The sequence below is a fragment of the Littorina saxatilis genome, linkage group LG3, assembly GCF_037325665.1.
Source record: "Littorina saxatilis isolate snail1 linkage group LG3, US_GU_Lsax_2.0, whole genome shotgun sequence".
NCBI classification, from domain to species: domain Eukaryota; kingdom Metazoa; phylum Mollusca; class Gastropoda; order Littorinimorpha; family Littorinidae; genus Littorina; species Littorina saxatilis.
Genome location: NC_090247.1, coordinates 10,116,432 through 10,139,282, shown reverse-complemented (window position 1 = coordinate 10,139,282; position 22,851 = coordinate 10,116,432). Strand labels below are relative to the sequence as shown.

The 22,851-nt window shown below is 42.0% G+C and overlaps 1 protein-coding gene across 2 annotated transcripts in view; it reads right to left on the bottom strand.

Annotated features, from left to right (window-relative positions):
• The window catches only part of LOC138961580 (uro-adherence factor A-like), a 24,225-nt gene extending 11,540 nt beyond the window's left edge, over positions 1–12,685 (bottom strand). Inside the window, exons 1-2 of one of the 2 annotated variants that reach the window (XM_070333241.1) lie at positions 12,629–12,685; positions 1,136–5,021 (exon numbers count right to left, since the gene is read on the bottom strand). In XM_070333241.1, coding sequence (XP_070189342.1) covers positions 3,079–4,821 — 1,743 coding nt within the window. In that variant the 5' untranslated portion in view covers positions 4,822–5,021; positions 12,629–12,685 and the 3' untranslated portion in view covers positions 1,136–3,078. Of the gene's footprint in view, positions 1–1,135; positions 5,022–12,628 lie in introns of those variants that run through there. The other variant, XM_070333240.1, reaches the window with a different exon arrangement.
• Positions 12,686–22,851: the final 10,166 nt, after the last annotated feature.

Genomic DNA, 22,851 nt, shown 5'->3' with positions numbered 1-22,851 from the left:
ATCTCACGTGACCCATTCCTCTCGGAATTGTGGGAGATAAAATATATATTATCTTCACATTTGGTTTTAGCCCGACACCTACTAATATTCGCATTGCATCTTCCGAGCCAAAAGCTCTTTGACAACCGAAAAGACTCCAATTGGTTCAATATATGACGTAATGTGAAGCATATTTAGGTTTCGATCTGAATAACAATTGGGAAAGAGACGAAGAGAGAACTGATGATGGATCTAACTTTATTTTATAACGACAGAGGTTTAGGGCTATGCCTTTTCTTACAACCTCTCCTTACATCCATGAGGAATTCCAATAAAAGATAAACAAGAAGAACGAACAATAAACCGAACAAACAACCAAACAAATGAAAACTAAACAAAGCAACAACAAAAAATACAAAAAATGCCAGCCTGCAAGCAAGCAAAATCTACTGAATGTTGATAGGAAAAAAAACCATAGCAAGAACAGTATATGTGATGGTTTACGGTAGGCTTACTGTGCCTTTAAGAATTCTAAGTGGAATAAAGAAGACATTTGGCAAGGAAATAAAAAGTCCTTTCTTGTAAGCGATGGTTCAAGCGAGTTTCTTATCAGTGGGTTCGACTGTAATTCACCTTTTCACAGAAAGTAAGGATAGAAAGCAGTTTGTATCTCTTTATTCCACCTATCCTCTATCTCTTATTTATGTTTATAACATAATTTTTCTCACACAAGTATCAGAAGCAATCCCTCAACTTTAAACGATTAAACGCGCTGCAGTATTGATTTTTGAAAATCGATATTTTGGGGTGGATGTCTTCGATCACCGACCTACCAATGAGCACTATCTTAGGAAAAATAAAACCGTCGCGATATAACCTTGAACGGTTGAAAACGACGTAAAACACCAAATAAAGAAAGAAAGAAAAGAAAAGGAAAAATAAAACTAGCTTTATCATATATATTTTTTATTGGTAACAAAAATGAAATGTAAGAAATGTTAAGTCCTTTGTACTGGAAACTTGCATTCTCCCAGTAAGGTAATATATTGTACTACGTTGCAAGCCCCTGGAGCAATTTTTTTTATTAGTGCTTTTGTGAACAAGAAACAATTAACAAGTGGCTCTATCCCATCTCCCCCCCCCCTTTCCCCGTCGCGATATAACCTTCGTGGTTGAAAACGACGTTAAAACACCAAATAAAGAAAGAAAGAACGAAAATGAACGGTCTTTTTTACAACACGTCTGAAATAAACTTAACCTCATTCAGTAGCTCTACGCAATCACGCACATGTTCAGTTTATTTTGACAAGTACTCTGCACCCAAGCACATGTCCCGTTTGTTGTTACGAGTAGCCTAACCCCACAGTGGTCAGGTCAAGTATAGCTACTCATCCAACATACAACATGTTCTCTTGGAGGACCCTTGCCTTGGCGCATCTTGGGTGTGTACGATGTTTCCTAGTACAGTACGGTGTACAAATAGCCCAAGAGTTTTATTGGCCCGACACTCTCATTGTGGACAGTTGACACTGACACTGACACAGTTTAATTGAATATGGGCCTACAGCCCCTTTCAATGGGGGGGGGGGGGTACACATGAATCACAGGAAAAAATAGAAAACATGATATTTAAACGTATGCAAAATACACAGTGGTTTGTTCCAAGCTTTCCTGTATCTATAATCTTGCACATCAATGCTGCCTAATATATACATACAACCGAACAATAAATACAGCAACAACAAAACCTTCAGCGACAATTAATCCTCATTATTATTTGACATTGACAATCTTAACTGAAATGCAAAAAACAAAAACTTTGCTAAATCTACAATTGTTTCTGTGTCTTGTTTTTTTAAACATGGTAATCATACTGCCCAACTGATCACCAACACTTAAAAACTGTGCTAAATACTTTATTCTTAACTCACAATATGTTTGGCATTCAAACAAAAAATGGATTTCGGTCTCTAATCTATCTTCACAAAAGGGGCAACACTTGTTTTCTGTTGAATTTTGGAAGCGATATCTGTGGATATTTATCTGTGAAACGCCCATTCTAAATTGAGCGATGACATTTCTGTACACATCTTTCCATACAATGTCCACATAACATTCTTTTTCAAAACAGGCTTTATATTTTCCATACAGTGATAGGCGCTCACTCGAGTCCAAATGATTACGCCAATCATGACAGAAGGAACTGCAGAGCCTCTCCTTCAGTTCTGCAAAAAACACCCTCTCGTTTCCACATCCAAACATCCAAACTTGGTAAAATCCATTTTCACACAGAACTGCCTTTACATGCGTTACCCATGTGATACCACCTTTTTCGTGGAGGTTGAACAACATTTTGTATGTCTTCTTTGAATAAAAATTGTCTGGCTGTCTCAATAACCGTAACCAATATTTAATCAACCTTGTGACTGTTGTCACCCAAAGAGGATACCTACCCAATTCACCATACCATTGTGGACAGTTGAAGAGGTCCGTGTGCTTAAACTGAAGTGATGATTGAGAGAGACTAAAGTCTGCATGGTTTAAGATGACTTCGCACGTGCATGGGAGCACCTTATCTGACAGGGCCCTGCATTCCAGATCAGTTCTCGTAGTTGCCAGTGGCGGGTCCTCTGTTGCTTGAGTTTGAGATACAACAGCTGATGCACAGAGAGTAGAGACGGTGCTGTATAAGTTTATACATTGCGCAGTTGCTCCTGTACTTTTTTTCTCAATCTCGAGAATGTGTTTGACATAGTTTTGTTTAATTTTCTTTTGTTTCAACTTACAAATCGGAATGAGAGGACACTGCGTCCCTGGCTGAGGAAAGGTATGACAGCCGTCTGTCATGCCCTTGAATGGTTGGTTGGTTATTATTTTTTGTATCGTATCTTCAGCTTATATTGCTCTTCGAGACCGATGCAACTTTGTTTTTTTGGGTGCTCAGTTCACATGGCAAGCTATCTACATAGTTAAAACTGTTTACACTCAGGTCTATCACTGTAAAAGGAAGGTTCTAAAACTTCATTACTTTCACATTTGTTTCTTGAAATCGTTCTAACAATCTTGAATATTGCTGCCCTTAATCAAGCACAATTCCTCTCACTGGCTGGCTAACTGTTGGCACCTGTGAATGTTTTCGAACTCTGACATGATTGAAACAAAGTTACAAGCCTGGCAAGCAAAACCCTTGAAGCGTTCAGGGTGCACAGTGTTCAAATGCTGACCATGCAATGACAGCGACTTTGACCTGTAGAGACAAATTTTGCAAGAGACGGCTTCAAAGCCCTTACACCCGTCAACCCGTCTGTACGTCCGCTCTAACCAACCAAAGGAACAGACATCGGACGACGAGGTGACCAAGGGTGGACCGGTGTGTGAAGGCTCTGGCTGTGAGGACGTTTCCTCTCTGTTGATTGCACCACACTCAGTTGGGCTTTCATAGTCACCTTGACCACTAGCTTCATAGTCGCTGGTGTCTGTGTCTGTTTCTCTGTCTCTGTCTGTTTCTCTGTCTCTGGCTGTTTTTCTGGCTGTTTCTCTTGTGGATTGTCTTACTGTTTCTCTGCTTCGTCCAAGATCACTACTATGAGCTGCGGCTGCATTTTGAATCTCGCCCTGATCCCTCTGAGGACTTGCTTCAGACTCCATGACCTTTTCAGTACTCGTATGTCGCCTTTGGGCTCCAAGCAGATGCTGAGTGTGACGGCCCAAGTTTGCAGGGTCCGTGTTCTGGTCAGTCATTTCGGTACTCCCGCCAATGGTATGTCGCGATTGGCTGTCAAATAGACGCTGAGGTTGAAGGCCCAAGTTTGCAGGGTCCGTGTGAACGTCAATACCCGAAAGGTTTGCCCCTGAAACTGAGGGCTCTTCCCGTGGTGGTGAGTTCCCTTTCTGCACAGCTGGTGGTTGGTGTTCACCCTGTTGACGCCCAGTACTCCCGCCAGTCGCATGGTGCCTTTGACCTTCAAGCGCTTTCTGAGGTTGACGGCTCAAGTTTTCAGGGCCCGTGTTCATGTTAGTCGGACTCAGGTTTGTCCCTGTGTCTGAGCGCTCCTCTCGTGGAGCTGGTTGCCTTTCCTGGACAGTTGAAGGTTGGTGTCTGTCGTGTGATCCTGATACTGCAATTTCTAAACGACCCCTATCATCTCTAACGCGCCCCTTGCACAGGAGCACCTCCTGGTCGTCAACATCGCAGGCAGGCCTTCTATGCGAGGACTGTACGTGTTGCAGCACAGCGTCTTTATCACACGCCTTTGCCGGACAGTGTGGGCATTGTGTCACACACAGAAGATGTTTGTCAACATGGGTTTTAAACTCGCGCAAACTGGCGAACTGGGAGCTACAGCTCCAGCAGACATAATCACGATAGGCTGGGTGACAGGCCTCCATGTGCACCAGCACGGCAGTAGGATGCACAAATAGGACGTCACAGACCATGCACTTCAGACTGGAGAACTGCAGATCAAGGTGCTGATCCAGATGTTTCAAAAAGCTGTCCTGTCCCTTCTCCTTGCTCGCACAGTAAACGCACCAGTAGAATTCTTCTCGCTGGTGCAACTCACTCAGATGGCCCTGCAGCGTGGCAGATAGCATAGCTCGGAAGTCGCATCTGCCGTGAGCTCCGCCACAGTGGTAGTACCCGTGCCCAGCCAGCGCAGTCTGAGGTCTGGTGGAGCGTCTGGAAGCATCACTTACTGGTCTACCTGACACGGCGAGCTGCTTCCAAACTAGTTCTTTGCGATCTAGATCTTCCTCGTCATCACTAATGGTGATGATGTCATTCTCCTCATCCACGCTCATGTCGTTTCCAGAAACAGCTCCTGAATCTTCCATTGATTCCATGGTGTTCTTTGCTGCTTCTTCTTCTTCTTCTTCTTCTTCTCGTTCGCTGTGTTCTGTGCTTAAAAATACCGAGCGCAGGTGTGGCCTGACTGTCTGCGCCGATATCAATCTTGGGTTGTCGCCCAGTCACTGACGATGAGATGCAGGTTGAAGGTGGTGTCCCCACCTTTCATGTAGTACCAGTCACGGAGTGAATCCACCTGAGCACAGACACACACAGAGGTGAACTCTTCTCCATTGAAACACGAATAAAACAAATCTATTTTATATGTGACAGATTTCAATTGAATGACTCATAGAATTGTCAAATATTTGAATTCTTGTTACTCAGTTACAGACAACTTCAATTTTGACATCGTGTGCACAACATTTACAGTAACGTTTGCTGATTTCATTCCAAGTTACCTCCCTTTGAAAATATAATCTCATGAAAGCACATGATTTCTGAGTCGGTTATGTTATGGGCCTATTCCGCACAGTCCACGAATCACCACGAATTGATAAATTGTAGGATTGGTAGTTGAATCGTAGTCAGTTCGTGAAGTTCTTAAACTGATTCGTATATATTTGTAGTCAGTTCTTGTAATTCTTGAGCGATCGGGAATTCGTGGCGAAAGTTTTGAGCTGTTCAAAATGTTGGCCACGAATCCCCGATGGAGTTAGGAATACCTACGAATCGATTCCGATTCAGTTACAATGCCTCAGAATGTACTACGAATTTGTAACGAATTAACTACGATTTTTCGGAATCGGGAGTTCATGGCCTAAATTTGGAATCGTGCGATTCGTGGTCTGCGTAGAATAGGGCCTTTAGGCAACTGACTGTCAAGACATTATGTCACCGCCAAGAACACTCGGGCAATCAAACAATCAAACACTTTCCGGTTACACTTCAACTTGAGTTACAGCACCGTCAAAGTCAGGCACTGGCAATGCACTATGGCAGGACACAGCACAGACGTGACCTAGGCAGGGGCGGATCACATCATTTTTAAGGGGGGGTTTTCAAATTTGATTTTGGGACAATTCGACGACGCGAAGCATTTAGATGAGGGTGCGAAGCGTTCAAACCTCATAGGGGGGTCCGGGGGCATGCCCCCCCTGAAAATGTTGATAAAAACAAGGAGCAATCTGGTGCAATCTGATCCAAGAAACTTCCCCGAATACACCTTCCAAAAAGTAAATTTAAGAAGCCAAATTTGGATCAAAACAAGGACAATAAAACCGATCTGGTACAACAAATTACCCAACTACCTTCCAAAACCGTCTCTTAGCAGACAAAGGCGGGCTCCTACGGGGGTCCAGAACCCCCCCGGGATCCGCCCCTGCCTAGACATGCATCTCTTATTCGGTCTGTGTAAATCAGTGTTGTCAAGTCTGCCTTGATGCACAGTCCAGTGATACTGAGGCCGCTATTAAACGTTGTGATTTTTTAAACACCTTGTGGGATAAACAGACAAAACAAGAAATTCCTCCGATAGGAACTACACCCCCGTCAAAGGGAAATAACCTTCTCAGTTGGTGGCAGTGAGAATGGTTATTTCCCTTTGACCAACGGGGGTGTCCGTCTATACCAGGCCTTGTATAATTTTAATCCACCAATAACTCCCTAACCGTGTGTTTGACTGGTCCCAATTTTTGTAAGGACCGTCTCAGGAATGTATAGAACCTGTTCACCAGGTTTGGTGACGATCGGTCCGTTCATTCTTGAGATCTACTTGCGAACACAAACACATCGAGTGAAACCTATACACACCCCTATACCGGGGGTGTAATTAGCCAAGCGAGAAGGACCTTTTCAGTTGTATAGACAGACGATTGAAATGTATAGTTATGAAAATTAGTGTGTTTTCACTTCGAGCCTTTCACTTCTGTCATGTATTGTGCTTATTGGTCTAAGGGAAGCAACTGCTGTCAGAAAAGTACAGACGTAATGATGACTGACCTCCCCTGGAACACTTCCTGTAACGTATTTTGTAAACGTGGCACAATACAAATGTTTCCCAACCAACATCTTGCGCTTTTGTTCCGAATACATACTATGAGCACGGCTGGTGTATCGATACAAAAATGTTGATTTGTTCACGTTGCGAGATATATAATTATGTGCACACTGTCAACTAGTAAACTAGGAAACGTTTTGTATACCTGGGCGAGAATGAAAAATATTAATAAACAAAACCCCCCGCGGGTTAGGGGGAAGAATTTACCCGATGCTCCCCAGCATGTCGTAAGAGGCGACTAACGGATTCTGTTTCTCTTTTTACCCTTGTTAAGTGTTTCTTGTATAGAATATAGTCAATGTTTGTAAAGATTTTAGTCAAGCAGTATGTAAGAAATGTTAAGTTAATAATTGTCTACCTATACCCGTGTGATTTGGAATAATAGGCCGTGAAAGGTAAATATGCGCCGAAATGGCTGCAATCTACTGGCCGTATAAAATTTCATCTCACACGGCATCACTGCAGAGCGCCTAGAACTGTACCCACGGAATATGCGCGATATAAGCGTCATTGATTGATTGATTGATTGAAGTTCTTTGTACTGGAAACTTGCATTCTCCCAGTAAGGTAATACATTGTACTACGTTGCAAGCCCCTGGAGCAAATTTTTGATTAGTGCTTTTGTGAACAAGAAACAATTGACAAGTGGCTCTATCCCATCTCCCCCCTTTCCCCGTCGCGATATAACCTTCTTGGTTGAAAACGACGTTAAACACCAAATAAAGAAAGAAAGAAAGTAATAAACAAACAATGAAACTGCGTGAAAATGTAAACAACAAAAAAAAACGGAAAAAATACAAACTAATCAACAAGCAAACACTCTGCCAATAAAAATAATAATACAATAAAAAGATAAAGATTAAAAACAATGAGAGCGAGAGAGATATTAAAGTTTGGTGTAGAAATACAGGCATAAGAAGCTTTAAGCATAGATGTTTACAACTAGCGAATAGTGCAAACGTCACTGAGTGTAGCGTCTAAAAACCCCTTCACTTTGGGGATGAGATGGGGTAGTAAGTAGGGTGGGGGGGGGCTGCAAACAACCGTGAAGTATAACGCAGATACACGGCCTGCAGCTAAAAATTAAGTTGATAAACGGGTTTACCTGCCTTGGCAACCCGGATGCACTATTTCCAGGGGGTGGTGGGGGGTCACAGGTGAGAAATCAGTCGCATCGCAACAAACCTGAACACTCCGCGCACTTTCCCAATTTTGAAGCTTCCGCGCATGTGAAACTCCCGCGCGTGGTGTATATGTAAGATGCGCGCGTGTTTTAGCAAAATGTGATGTGAAACTAGCGCGCGTGTCTTTGCTCGGTCAAATGTGAGACATTGAGACATTAACAACTGACACTTGTATATCCATGAAAACTGACACTTGTATATCTATATATTGAACACGTCTTTATTACACAGACAAGTCGATAAAAACGAATGAAGACTTAAACCATGCGTATAAGAATATTTTGTTCACTTATTATATAACAGAAATTACAGAAATTTCGGGTGTCTGGTATCACAGTCACAGAGACTGCAGCAAAGGTACAAGAGGGGGGAAGTCACAGCATGGCCGGCAAATTTTTCCAGGCCATGGACTTGACGTATTCCTTCCTGTCGATTTCCCCCGTGTTGTATCGTTGCTGCAGTCTCCCCAGTTCCAGCAGTTTCTGCCTTCGTTGCGGCCTCGGCCGCGTGTGTCCCTGTCCACTGTTGATTGTGCTGATTTTAACGTATGTGATTGTTTGCACCTCTTTCAGTTTCTGCATGAATTCGTGTATGTTGGGATGAGACACGTAAAACTGATCGTTAAAATGTCTGTGGAAGGACTCACATCCATTTGTGGTCCTCACCCCGTCGATCTGAGGGTCGGCCCACACTGACGGTGGAAACTGGGCACCATCGTCGACGTAGGTCGAGCAGACATAGTCAGCAAATCTGACACATCTGGGGTCGTCTGGGGTGTCGGGCATGATGTCGAATGCCATTGTGTCTGGGACATCCTCAGGCGTCACGAAACTAAGGCCGAAGAACATTTTCAGCCACCGACCAATTTCTGAATCTGGTGTCTTGTATTCAACGGACAGTCCTAACTCGCACAATTTGCGGTACCACGCCTGCGACAAGTGAAACTGGCACCCATGGATTGAGACATCAGGCCACAATGCCAACACACTCTTGTGACAAGCCTTTTCAAAGTCTATATTGAGAGATATCACCTGAAAGTCAAGATCATGTGCAGCACACACTTCTCTGAGTATGGTAAACATGGATGTATACGTTTGTTCTGATTTTGCTGGAAGGAGGCAGTAGACACATGGTACGTACTAACCGTAGGGACTGTGAGTACGCGCGCAAGTTGTATGAGCCGAACCAGTAATTCGTGCGCGGAAGTTACAACCCGATATTGCGCGGAGCATACATGTATTTTACAAGCGCGGAATTTACATATGCGCGGAAATTACCGGCTGCGCGTAGTACAGTGTTATATTTCAATCACAGGCAATGTACTCAGATGGTACGGTACAGTAGGTCATTCCAAGTTTTTTTTTATTTGTTGCTTTTTGTGCAGTGGTGAGGTCACGCGCCTGTGGCTATAGCTACTTTCAGTTTTGTTTTCCCCAACTCTCCCATTTCTCAAAAGTATTTGCATCTGGAAATAACGTTGCCCAGTTTAATCTCGCGTTTGCATTGTTCTCGGGAAACTGTTACGTTTGTGTCATTTTGCTGGAAACTATTTGCACTTGGAAAAAAATGGACAGTTTCCCACCTAGCGTAGATTGTGTTTGAACACATAACGGCCCGACCGCAACATCCACTGTGCGTAGTACAGTGCATTTGGAAAACTATGGAATATAATCGATCTTCCATTTTATAGTGCATTGACGATATGAATTATTATTACCAATTCAGTGCCCCATAAGGCTTTTTGACCAATCAGGACGGCTTCTAGGTGACCCTCTAAATGTTATAACGTTCAGGCAGGGATCCTTTTTGTTTATCACGCTAAACATTAACAAGACAAAGTAAAAATGTAATTCAACAATATCAGCGTGATTTATTCTAAAGAATGACACTTCAAATGCTGTCAGATAATACTCTCTTTATCTAAAAAAAATACCGAAAAGCGAGTTTTGTCGGTGGGTGCGTAACGAAACAGCAAGGCACCGCCCATCGTCTGAGTGTGCAATGCCGACCGCTCACTTGAAATCTAAATGATCAAAGTTCGGAAAAATCAAGTGAAATTGCGCCACTCGCTTTACATCAAATGTATCTTTACGTCATTTCCCATCCGTCTGGAGTCGGTTCTAAATCTGTCGCTCTCTGTTCAACGAGAAAAAGCGAAGCAACCGAAACGCATGTTCAACATGGTTTCTTGTGAGATTGTTGTGTGTCAAAGGCATTTGACCTGTGAATATTCATCACGTCAGGTGTATTACTCTGATTGGCTGACCCAGGTCACGAGAATTCTTTGACTGACAGGCATTATCACTGAGGTAGAAGCGCTCAAGTTCCCATTGCGGCTGTTCTGTCTAATTCGCGGGCCGGGGTTGCTTCGAAATTTCTTTTGGTCAAATTAAACGGTAATAAAACCGTTATTTCTAATATGCTGACTGTTAGCAAATGATAACAGACATGTCTCACAAACGATATCAGCATTCGTCTAAAAGGCTCATGCTTGATATTTTTTTCTCGACATGTCTTGTTATCATTTGCTAACAGTCAGCATATTAGAAATAACTCATAAAATTATATTTACCTTCCATTCTGTGTAAATGATCATGGAAACTAACATACATCATTCTATGTTTCTCAGTATAAACATTATATTGTGGACATTCTTTATGTCAGACTCATACTTGTAAACAAACCATTGACAGCCTGCCTGCTTTCCGTTCAGAAACCTGAGCCAACGATCAATTAAAGGCACAGTAAGCCTCCCGTACACCATCACAGAGCTCCCCGAGACTCTGCATACAGTACAAGCATACTTCCATTTGAACGCTCACCGAACGGGAACATCCTGGCTGCTTTCTGTCGAGAGTGAGACATTTTCAAAGAATTTATTTTCGTGGACTATCCAAACGGATAATCAGGCGCCTCGTTTTGGCGCTTGAACTAACTTTTAAAATCAAAATAATAATTTGACAGCTTGTAACACAAACATTCTTAAATCATAAAAGATTTCTTTTTTCATCAAGACAAGATCAGTTGTCTGTTTCTTACAGGCGAGATTGGCGAGTGGGGCGAGGAAGTCGATTGTCCTTCACTAACACACTATAAAGCAGATGTATGGGGCGATGTATGAGTGTAGTGGTGGAAACAAATATGAGGTACAGCTGTCTGCCCGACAACTTGTCGAAAAAGGAATTATATTGAAAGATATATATATGAAAGTGTGAGGCCACAGCCGATCAACTTGAAAGTCCGTCTGCTAAACACAGCTTCGATTCGAAAGCTTTCGGGGTCGATTATTCTTTTCTAAGATACCCAAAACAACGTTTAGGAATGCGCTATTGCAGAAAACTGTGACATGCATCTTTACGTCGGATAACTTGCTCGATAAGGCCTTCTATTAAAAGTTATTTCAGAAATAGTGTGAGAGTGATGTTTGCCGGACGTTGTAGCCTCTCAGTGCGGGCTCTTCAAGTCCGACTACTGTCACCGAAAACGAGGCAAAAATGAAAATTAGTATTTAACACTGTTAATGACTAATTTTTACGTGAAAATGGTAACCCTAGGTTTTGGCACTAGTAAGCCGTCATACATACTGGGGCTTTAACAGCTGTGCACATGTCGCGCACAACGTTCATTAATAGACGTCTGTCACATTGAATGCTGCATTTTGTACACGCTGGTGTGTGTGTGTGTGTGTGTGCTCTTGCGCACGCGCGCATGCGGTTACGTGTGTGTGTGTGTGTGTGTGTTAGGACTATTGTTGTTTATTTTGTTGTTGTTTTGCTGTGGTTGTTGGCTCTGTGTACGCGTAGGCTACATTTCAATCGTTCTCAATTCCCTTCAAATGTCTCATGATCAGAAGCGTCATAGTATTTGGCAGTCCGTTGGACACAAGACACTAAAGTTAATGTTAGTGGGCTTTTATTTTCCTTTCAAGTTGCCATAAACAGTGAACAGGCATAGACAGGACATTTACATTGTGATTTGCGTGTAGGTGTTCCCACCAGTTGACCTGCTTCAAATGTTCGTGCTAATTAATTAGAGTTTTTTGGGGGGGGGGGGGGGGGGGGGGGGGTGGGGGGCGTTGATACTCAATCATTATACTTCTTCAATTGCTGAACGAGGGTTTTACAACCTGTGGGTAAGTTTAATAGCTCCCAGTGTCGGGCATTTGTAGATGGGACCCTTTTTAGCATCCAGTACGGTCTACTTTCGGTTGTGTTCTATTTTTAGTTTTCCCACTGCATTCGGTCAAAGTCGTGGCACTCTGTGCACTTCCATCGTATCATGCCGGGCACACAATGACCGACTCTCCGCACTCGCCACACTCAATGTGTGGGTGTCTTATGCCTTCACAATCAGTGACAACAAAAAGTGTCTATTTGGCATATTAGTGTGACTTCTTATGCCTTCACAATAAAAAACCGGGAAGGCTTGGAAAACTCCCCTCCCTGGACCACCACCCCCCCCCCCCCCCCCCCCCCCCCCCCCGCTCACACACACACATTCCCCCGTTCGTTATCAGAGTAAACCTGGGTATCTTCACGCACCGCACTGTTAATTTTTGTTGTACCTTCGGTTCGGTAAGTCTCATGTCGGTAAAAGGGTTTGAAGAAAATTACCACTAACCTGAAAAGACTTCCGCGTCGACCGTGTGATGTGCAGTGAATGTGCTGTGGCTATGCCGTACCGGGATAACTTGTCTAATCAATGACGTCACTTGTATTTGTTATGAGAAGCTTCGAGAGCAATAGATGACGCCACATCTGCGCCAAAAGTGTTAGACAGCTATCAAATGATTGCAAATAAATGATACTGTTATAAATATATCAAAATAACCCTCAAACTTACCATTTTTACATTTAGTCAAGTTTTGACTAAATGTTTTAACGCAGAGGGGGGAATCGAGACGAGGGTCGTGGTGTATGTGTGTGCGTGTGTGTGTGTAGAGCGATTCAGAGAAAACTACTGGACCGATCTTCATGAAACTTGACATGAGAGATCCTGAGTATGATATCTCCAGACCTTTTTTTTTGTTTGTTGATAAATGTCTTTGATGACGTCATATCCGGCTTTTCGTGAAAGTTGAGGCGGCACTGTCACGCTCTCATTTTTCAACCAAATTGGTTGAAATTTTGGTCAAGTAATCTTCGACGAAGCCCGGACTTTGGTATTGCATTTCAGTTTGCTCATTAAAGTTGTCATTAAAATCGATTTTTCGCAAACAGATTTAAAATTGATTGCATCGTATTCTTCATCACATTCTGAATCTAAAAATATATACATATGTCATGTTTACTCTTAAAATGTCATAACAATTAACGAAAATAGATTAATTATCTTACGATTAAAATTTAACAAATCGATCCAAAAATGATTTCATCTTATTCTTTATCATTTCCTGAATCCAAAAACATATAGATATGATAGGTTGTATTCAAAACAAGCTCCGAAAGTTAACAAGAATACAGAAAAGCGCACTTTCCTGCTTAGCACAATACGCTACCGCGCTATTCTGGCGTGTCAATTTCACTGCGTTTTGCACGTGGGAGGTGAGCGATTTCCTTCTCGCGGGGATTGACGAAGCCGTACTGTCTTGGTGAAAAAATACAGTGCGTTCAGTTTCATTCCGTGAGTCAGTTCGACAGCTTGACTAAATGTAGTAATTTCGCCTTACGCGACTTGTTTTTATTGCGTCTGTGGTAATATTAATTAAGACGTTCGGTGAAAAAATACTGTAAGAAAAACGTGATTATTTGAATTTACACTATGTTGAAAACAGTAGACATCTTAAGATGGATAGTAAACACAATAAAGTTGTCAGATTTATATTACGGCACTGATTACAAAAAGCTGCTAGCAAATACCACTTTTGCCTCGGGCACTCGGCAAACGGGATATTGCCAACTCGTTCGAACCCATAGCCGAAAGGCAGGAACTCAACCGACTGAGCTACGCGGTCCCTGCCCCCCAACACGAAGAGTGCGGCGGAAGAATTTAAGGAGAAATTACCGTGTCAAAACGTAACCCGAACACAACCGCTTCAAATCTTAATATCAAACAAATGTTGAGGTATTCCTGGTGTGCGGTGACATCTTACAACCTCAAACCAGAATTGTTAGCTCTTCGGTCGATTACAGACAGTTATTCTGAGTCCATTATTCTGAGTGTCATTTTTACATTTAGTCAAGTTTTGACTAAATGTTTTAACATAGAGGGGGGAATCATAAACATTTAGAGAAACTATCAGTTGTGGTGCTAGTATGCCGTCATACACGTCTCGACCCTTTGACACAGATAAGGTGTCGGCCGTAGCAGATACCGTAACCGTATGCTCCTTTTGCTACCAGTTCGTGGTTTGTCTGATGCTACTTTCGGTTGTGTTCTATTTTTACTTTCATCGCTGAACTATGCACACCACGTTTATGAGCACTCGTCCGGGAGGGACTTGAGTATTCCCCCCCCCCCCCCCCGTCCCCATCCACACCCACACTTTCCCGTCCTTCATCAGATACACCCAACTCAAGTTTCTTCAAGTTAGCATATAACCACCACAATAGAGACAATACAGCCATGTTTTGAATCGCTCTTTATTGTTTAGTTTAACAGGTCATTATGTGATGTGACGTGTTTTTATTTATTCATGTTAAAAAAAATATTGTTTTACTTCTAGTGCGTGTAGGACGCAGGGACGCGCAGTTCCCAGACCCCTCCACTTTAACACTACAACTCCAGCGAGGTTGGTGACTGTCGAATAATTGCAACAACAAGGGAGACCAGCTGTACAAGTGTGACTACCCTACAGGTGTCACAGGGGTACTCTCCCTTTAAAAGCGGCATGTGCAGCAAGGGTATAGGGCTAGGGAGTAACGGTATGAATTGTCTAATCATCACTGACAAACACACAAAGCATTCAGATTTCAGAACACACTCAGACATGCACCTATGGCGGAGCGAATGGGACGAATGTGAAGAAAATAAACTTCATAAGATCGTCCCCCAGCTGTCGGACAGTCTACCTCAATGTCGCCTTAACAGAAAAGAAGAGACAGTTCTCTGTCGCTTACACATTGGGCACAGTCACATCACACATTCTTATCTGCTGAAACGTGAAGACCCACCATATTGTTTTGGATGCGACGAACCATGGACATTCAGGGGCGGATCAGTTGCTTTGTAAGGGGGGGTGCACTTTGAATCGAAAGTGAATGTGATGGGCGCAAAGTGCCCGAATTTGCTAGGGGGGTACGGAGGCATGCCCCCCCGGAAAAAATTTTGGCTCAAAGAAGCAAAATGGTGCCATCTGGTGCCATTTGAACTTATAAATGGTCATAGAATCAGCTTTCCAAATTTTTTTGGTTTTTTGTTTGCTGGAGGGGGGTGCACCTGCACTCTGTGCACCCCCCCCCCCCCCCCTCGTCCGCCCCTGGACATTAGAACATGTCGGGCCAAATGTGTAGACGTTCAAGAATTTCGAGACAAACACTACAATGCGGAAACGCTGAAGGTTTTATTCCGGGATGTTCCCGGCCCCGGACACATGAACCTCTGCTGCTATAAGAGGTACCACAAGAGTTTTCCCTCGTCTACGGTCTGTTATTATATTGTTGTGGCCGAACCTGTCAAATGTGACGAGCAACGCTAGCAGAAAGGGAGGCTGCAAGCCGTATTGTTTATATAGCGCAGAGCGACTGGTTGTCCCGGCAGCGTTACTAAGGGAAAGAAGGGAGCGATCGCTAAACGTTGCAACTTAGCCGATGTACGGGTGACCTACATATGTACAGTTTTAACCTACTTAGTAGTCAGCAAATCAGTCTTTTGCGCATTATCTGGGCAACCAAACCAAAACTGACAACCAACTGTATGGTTTGCAGAACAATAAAACTCCAGGACCCGAAACTGAAAGATTTTGAATTTGTGTTTTTATATTTAGTCAAGTTTTGACTAAATATTTTAACATCGAGGAGGAATCGAAACGAGGGTCGTGGTGTATGTGCGTGTGTCTGTCTGTGTGTGTGTGTGTGTGTGTAGAGCGATTCAGACTAAACTACTGGACCGATCTTTATGAAATTTGACATGAGAGTTCCTGGGTATGAAATCCCCGAACGTTTTTTTCATTTTTTTGATAAATGTCTTTGATGACGTCATATCCGGCTTTTCGTGAAAGTTGAGGCGGCACTGTCACGCCCTCATTTTTCAACCAAATTGGTTCAAATTTTGGTCAAGTATTCTTCGACGAAGCCCGGGGTTCGGTATTGCATTTCAGCTTGGTGGCTTAAAAATTAATTAATGACTTTGGTCATTAAAAATCTGAAAATTGTAAAAAAAAATAAAAATTTATAAAACGATCCAAATTTACGTTTATCTTATTCTCCATCATTTGCTGATTCCAAAAACATATAAATATGTTATATTCGGATTAAAAACAAGCTCTGAAAATTAAATATATAAAAATTATTATCAAAATAAAATTTTCCAAATCAATTTAAAAACACTTTCATCTTATTCCTTGTCGGTTCCTGATTCCAAAAACATATAGATATGATATGTTTGGATTAAAAACACGCTCAGAAAGTTAAAACAAAGAGAGGTACAGAAAAGCGTGCTATCCTTCTTAGCGCAACTACTACCCCGCTCTTCTTGTCAATTTCACTGCCTTTGCCATGAGCGGTGGACTGACGATGCTACGAGTATACGGTCTTGCTGAAAAATGGCAGCTACTTGACTAAATATTGTATTTTCGCCTTACGCGACTTGTTATATTTAGCGCCAGTTTGTATCTGTGGACACTGACAAGAACCCATTTGCAGAGCTTATATTTAGTTGTAAGCACCGATTGCGTATTCTGTTCAACAATCACACGTATTTAAAGCAAAATAAACATATGCAGATTCCTGTTTTTTTTTAAACCTGCTAGACAAACTGCTGCAGTATTTGGTTACTCGCAAGGCAAATCAGTTATGTATACGCAACTAGCTCAGTTGACTCAGTTCAGTGATTCACTGTCTTCCGGCTGAACCGAAAGTCCCACCAACAACACGCCGACACAGCCGCCGAGCTGAGCTGTTATTTTTGTAGCATTCAACATATCTGCCAGTGATGCCCACCACAATCATCCCCTCTCCCCCCCCCCCCCCCCCAACTCCGCTATCCGCCTCCTTGTGAGAATGACTCAATAGAAGATAAATAAAGCCAGGCGCTGATGAGTATCAGTATCATAAGCTTTTCATCATAGTTCAGTTGTACACCTTTGTAATGCCTTTTCTCACTGAATACTTGTCGTCCAAAAAGGTTAGAAATGTCTTTTCGGACCGGCAATATTTTGATCGTAGTTCAATAATTAAAACAGTATTAAAGTGACTGAAAAGGGAAAAAGCGGTATCCATCACACGTCAGTCCTAGTTTCGCTTTCATTTTCCAGCTGAACAGTTTTCTTCCTTTTTTTTTTTTAATTCGATGTACTAGAGAGTAAAAAAAAAGTGCAAGAAAAAACAAACAATGTTATTCAAAAGTATTAATTACTGCTTTAAATAAAACTTTATAAGGTCACATCCCTTCGAGATTTAAGTTGCTAGGGGAAACGCAAAATGGCGGCGTCCCGTTTCGACATCGAGATGCGAAGCCGCGTAGAAAACGGAGAAAAAAGTTCAAACTGCAGCTATCCTGGCCCTTCCCGACTTAAAAATAGTTTGTACAAACGATCCAGCAAAGCAAAACGCTGGGGTGTTTTCATGAGCAAGCGGCTAGTGATGACAGCGAGCGTAAACAGCCTGTCAGTCAGCCCGCTGCGGGCGGTGGAAGAGATCAAGATTTTTTACAAGAGTTGAAGTAGCCTTCCAGAAGTGATTGTGATTCATTTTTAGAACCTTCTTTTACAGTGATAGATCTGAATTTAAATAGTCTGAAACGTAGAACTTGCCATGTGAAGTGAAAAAGAAAATAACTGCATCGGTCTCGAATAGCAGCTAGCATCTGCTGTAGGGACATTAAAACCCAAAAACCAACCAACCAACCTCCTTGTGGTAACCTTTGTACCACTTTAAGGGCAGGGGTAAGGCTTCATCAAGACTGGAAAGTCTCTAAGGTTATCTCAGTGCATCCTGAACTCAGGTCAGAAATGAGTTACTTCCCTTCAGTCGGGTCTCATTCTATCCCTGACAGGATGCCTTGGTATTCCTTCTCTGGAGAGGAAATCGAATTTTTTTTACATATTTAGATCTTTTCGTAATGTGTTATGGATATAAGCAGATTCGCGATCGTCGATAATGTTTTTTCATGGTGTTGTGTAATTTTTACATTACAAAGGAATTGATATGTAAGACAGTTTCAAGCGAGCTATCTTTCGCGGATGTATATACCATTATAAATATACTGTGCAAACAACTCTAAAGTGTCACGTGATAATCAACTTTGGCTTAGATGCGCGCCGGTGCAGACGATTTTTTCTGTAACCAGTTGAGAGTGATGCAACCATATATCACCGTATCCTTCCGACAGCAGTCTCAAAATTTCGACTTGTTTTGACCTCAGAACGATGTCTTTATCATAACTGTGAAGAACAGAACGGAGATCACTGTCGAAGTCGGCCAATCTGCAATCATTTTCGTCTCGCGAACACTGATCTCAAATTTAGATCAGTGCTTGCGAAAAACATATGGGAGATAACTCTGTATTCTTGTTTCATAGATTCGCGCAATAATTTAGCATGCTGTCAGAGAGAAACTGGCGATAGCCGTGGAGCGATGATTATCACAATGATTTCAGTGACCCTGTTTAAAGAAGCTGTTGCACTGAACTGTGTGGGTTCGTTACATGAATGAAGCAAAATGATCATGGTCTTCCATGGTCGACGGACGCATAGCTGACGTGACTGACATGGATGCGTGCGTGTGTATGTGCTGTGTTCAGATATCAAAATGTGCATTATAGTAAGTGGGTAAAGCTTGTCAGAAAAAAACGCACCTGATGGACGAATGAAAATGACAACACTCCATGTAGGTTTACTTCGTAAGCCTTTCCGACCCAGTTGCATTTTAAATGAATTCCGTGATTTATGATGACATTTTTACTATTTGTGTCTTACTGTGTGTTTAATGTTTATGCACATTTGTTTGATATACTGTCAAATACCACCCTGATATGGCCCTTCGTGGTCGGCTGGGCGTTAGAAGCAAACAAACAAACTGTCAAATGCTTTGTGTGTGTGTGTGTGTGTGTGTGTGTGTGTGTGTGTGTGTGTGTGTATGTGTGTGTGTGTGTGACGGTGTGTGTGTGTGTGTGTGTGTGTACATTTTAACTTATGTGCAGGTGGCCTAAAAGCTGTGTGTGTGCATTCAACAATCTCATGTATGACTTATAAAAAAGGAGGGAGTGGAGGGGGGGCGTGGGGGGGGGGGGGGGTGGTCGGGGCCTTAAAAATACAGCTGTGTCGGAAACGCACTTGACATTATTGAAGAATAATCTAATATAAATTGTTAAATGAAAAGGCAGTCACTACATGAGATTGGCACACTGCTTGTAACTGAAGTTTGGTGTCTGGGTGTGTATGTACAGATAGCAGTGTTCTGAAGCTTTGGATAAGAAATAGTGAGTGTTTACAGAATCAACATTTTAAGATAAAGTTTAGGAAAACAAATTACATTACTCACTTACGAGACATGTTATAGGCCCTACTTATTAAATTCGTATGTAGCTGCCACATACTTGACATTCATTAAGGATAAAGAAATGGTGTTTATCCAGTGCTGACCGATCCAATTATATTCCAAAAATAATACTTAACAGTTATATCTGTTTTCTCTTTATAATTTCAGGTAAGAATGTGAAGCTCAAATTAAACTGGGGAGTACGTGCTGCATAAGTATATTCTTTTGTTATTATTGAATGTACGAATTGGAATTTGTAGCTGTGATCAAACGTGTTCTGGTTTTTTTTCCATGACAATGGTCATGTTCCCCATAAGGTGTTAAAAAGAGCAATAGAAATTAAAATACAGTTGTGTGTGTGTGGGATGGGGGGGTAAGTGTGTATGTTTGTGTGCGTGAGTATGTGTGTGTGCGTGCGTACGCGTGTGCGTACGTACGTATGCGTGCTTGTGTGTGTGTGCGTGTGCGTGCTAATGTGTGTGTATGTGTGTGTCGGTTGCATAAAATGGAATGAGATATGAAGTGATGAGGGAGTTTTAGTCCACATTTAACCCTGTTTTCTCTCGTCTCAAAAACAGGACTATACAATGAAATACAATACAATACAATGCAATGCAACACAACAAAATATAATACAATACAATGCAATACAATACAATACACTATAAGAAAATAAATCAAAATATACTTATACATTGATAGGCTTCCATTTGAAACGTCAAACACAGTAAAACCATACATTTGTTTTATCGGAAATTACCGAGGAATAGCCGGTATTAATGTCATGAGTCTTGCTTAAAAAAAAAAGACCATACAGGGCTTTATTTTGAATGACAATTTCAATAACGATTTTGTAACGTACCAAGCTGATATGCAATTCCACAGTACGGACCGAGACAAAAATTACTTTGTAAACATTGAGAAGAAATGACTAAGTTTGTGGACACATTACATATTTAAAACGAAAGCTGATCTTTAGTGCTGTGAATAAAGACTTTGTATAGCAAGCAGCACTGTTCATAAAAAGACAAGATCAAACAGTACCATCAAAGTAACATACAGTTACAGTTCCCACCAGATGTTCTACTAATACTTTACAAATGTAGAACGACCTACTGAGGTCAGTGGATGTGCTGAATTGCACACTGACACATTTACATCAACAGCTGTTTGGACTATAATGATAATATTATTTATGCCTCACCTACCTGGAACAAAGGATTGGACGGTATCGACCGATCTACGACTGTCGATGCGTAAATAATTGTGATGTATCAACGTGACGCAAAACTTGGGATGAATTTACTGTATATCCACACATAATCATATATTCGACTCATTTAGTGTTTTTTTTATAGCGTCCATCACGTGACTTGATATAAATTAAAACGTCAGGCGTACATAAATGTGTCTAATCCTAATCTACCCAGTCGTTATCTGCTATTTGCTGTCAACGTATCGTGACTAAAGTGGTACGGTACTATAACCCGACCATGAGTGGCATGGACAAAGACTCACACACACACACACACACAAACACACACACACACACACACACACACACAGAAGCCGTATATCTATATATATATACGACTTGTGTCTGTGTGTGTGTTTGTGTATCTGTGTATTTGTGTGTTTGTGTATGTGTGTATTCGCCATGCACGGCCAAAGTTCTCGATGGATCTGCTTCAAATTTGGTGGGCATATTCAGGTAGACCCGGGACACGACACAACCTGGTCGATATTTCAACACGTGCTCTCAGCGCGCAGCGCGGAACCGATTTTGGTTCCACCTCAGCTATTTTGGTTCCACCTCAGCTACCCGGGCCCCCATACCGACACACCAAAGCCAAAGTTCTCGGTGGATCTTTTTCAAATTTGGACACCGTATTCAGCTACACCCCGGACACAATATCATCGATGAGATATTTCAACACGTGCTCTCAGCGCGCAGCGCTGAAATGATTTTGGTTTTTGTGTTCATTTCACCATTATAAGTAACTCTTCCTTATCTTCTCATCTTCTCCAGGTTTTCAGCGTTTACCTCCCTTCCTTCGTATGGTGCACTAATATAGTGTGAGTGGAGCGTCTTCGGATATTCCCGGCGTTCTGTTACTGTTACTATTTTTAGAAGGTCAACGCAGTGTCCAGAACGTAAATTGGACCCGTAAATTATCCTCACTGTCAAAGTGCAAAGGTCGAATCAATTTATAGCCACGCGAAAAATACACTGTCATCTATCTCTCTATAGATACGGCTTCTCTGTGTTTTTGTGTGTGTGTGTGTGTGTGTGTGTGTGTCTCTATGTGAGCAACACCTGTGCATTGTTCAGTTCTGTTTGTGATGTGGTCTGGCGGCTTTTGTGTAATTTTATGTACTGGCCTTCGTTTGAGAAGCTCTAACTTGCTCAGTCCTGTTTGAGTGGAGTTCGCCTCCAAAGGTGATTAACACGGTTACATTCGTCGACAAGGATGGGACTCGATATGGTCAGGAATGGCATTATGGCCACTGAATCATTTTCGTGCTGTTCCCATTCCACGAATCTGGGAGGGACCTAAGCTTGGCGAGCTTGGCGGGTCCATTGTTCGGACCCGGCGAAGCCGGCGTACGGCTCTAAGTACTTCTTCCCGGCGAAGCCGGCTACCCGGCGAAGCGGGTATTCATTCTAGTATATATATATATATATATATATATATATACACACACACACAGGCACACAGAATGACATATATATATTAGTTGTGTTAGGATTGAAAATATGCTCAAATATTAAGAACAAACGTTTTAATACAAATTAAGTTCAGTTTGCTTGTGTTACCGATACAAATGAACCAGCGCTGTCTCGGTCGCAGGATTTTGATTAGTCCAGGACTTAATTACTATTCTCAGTTTAAAAAAAAAAAAGAGCATCCCTTTCAGTTTTATTCTGGAAGGCCGTCCGATTGACTTAATGTGTCGATTTTGCTTTATGCGTTTATTCGTCTGTATCTTTAGTTTGTACATACCTTTTTTTTCGCATATAAGGTTTGAATAATAATCTTGCAGAAGAGGCGTATTGATAGGATGAGTCAAACTCGAAATAGGGGTCAAACTCAACTAATTGATCGTGTGAAATATGCTGCTCGCTCGCTATTGCTTACCTCATAATTATGCAGTATGTTCCGCAGAATTTGTTCAAAGCGCAATGTCTCGTTAAACAATTATTAA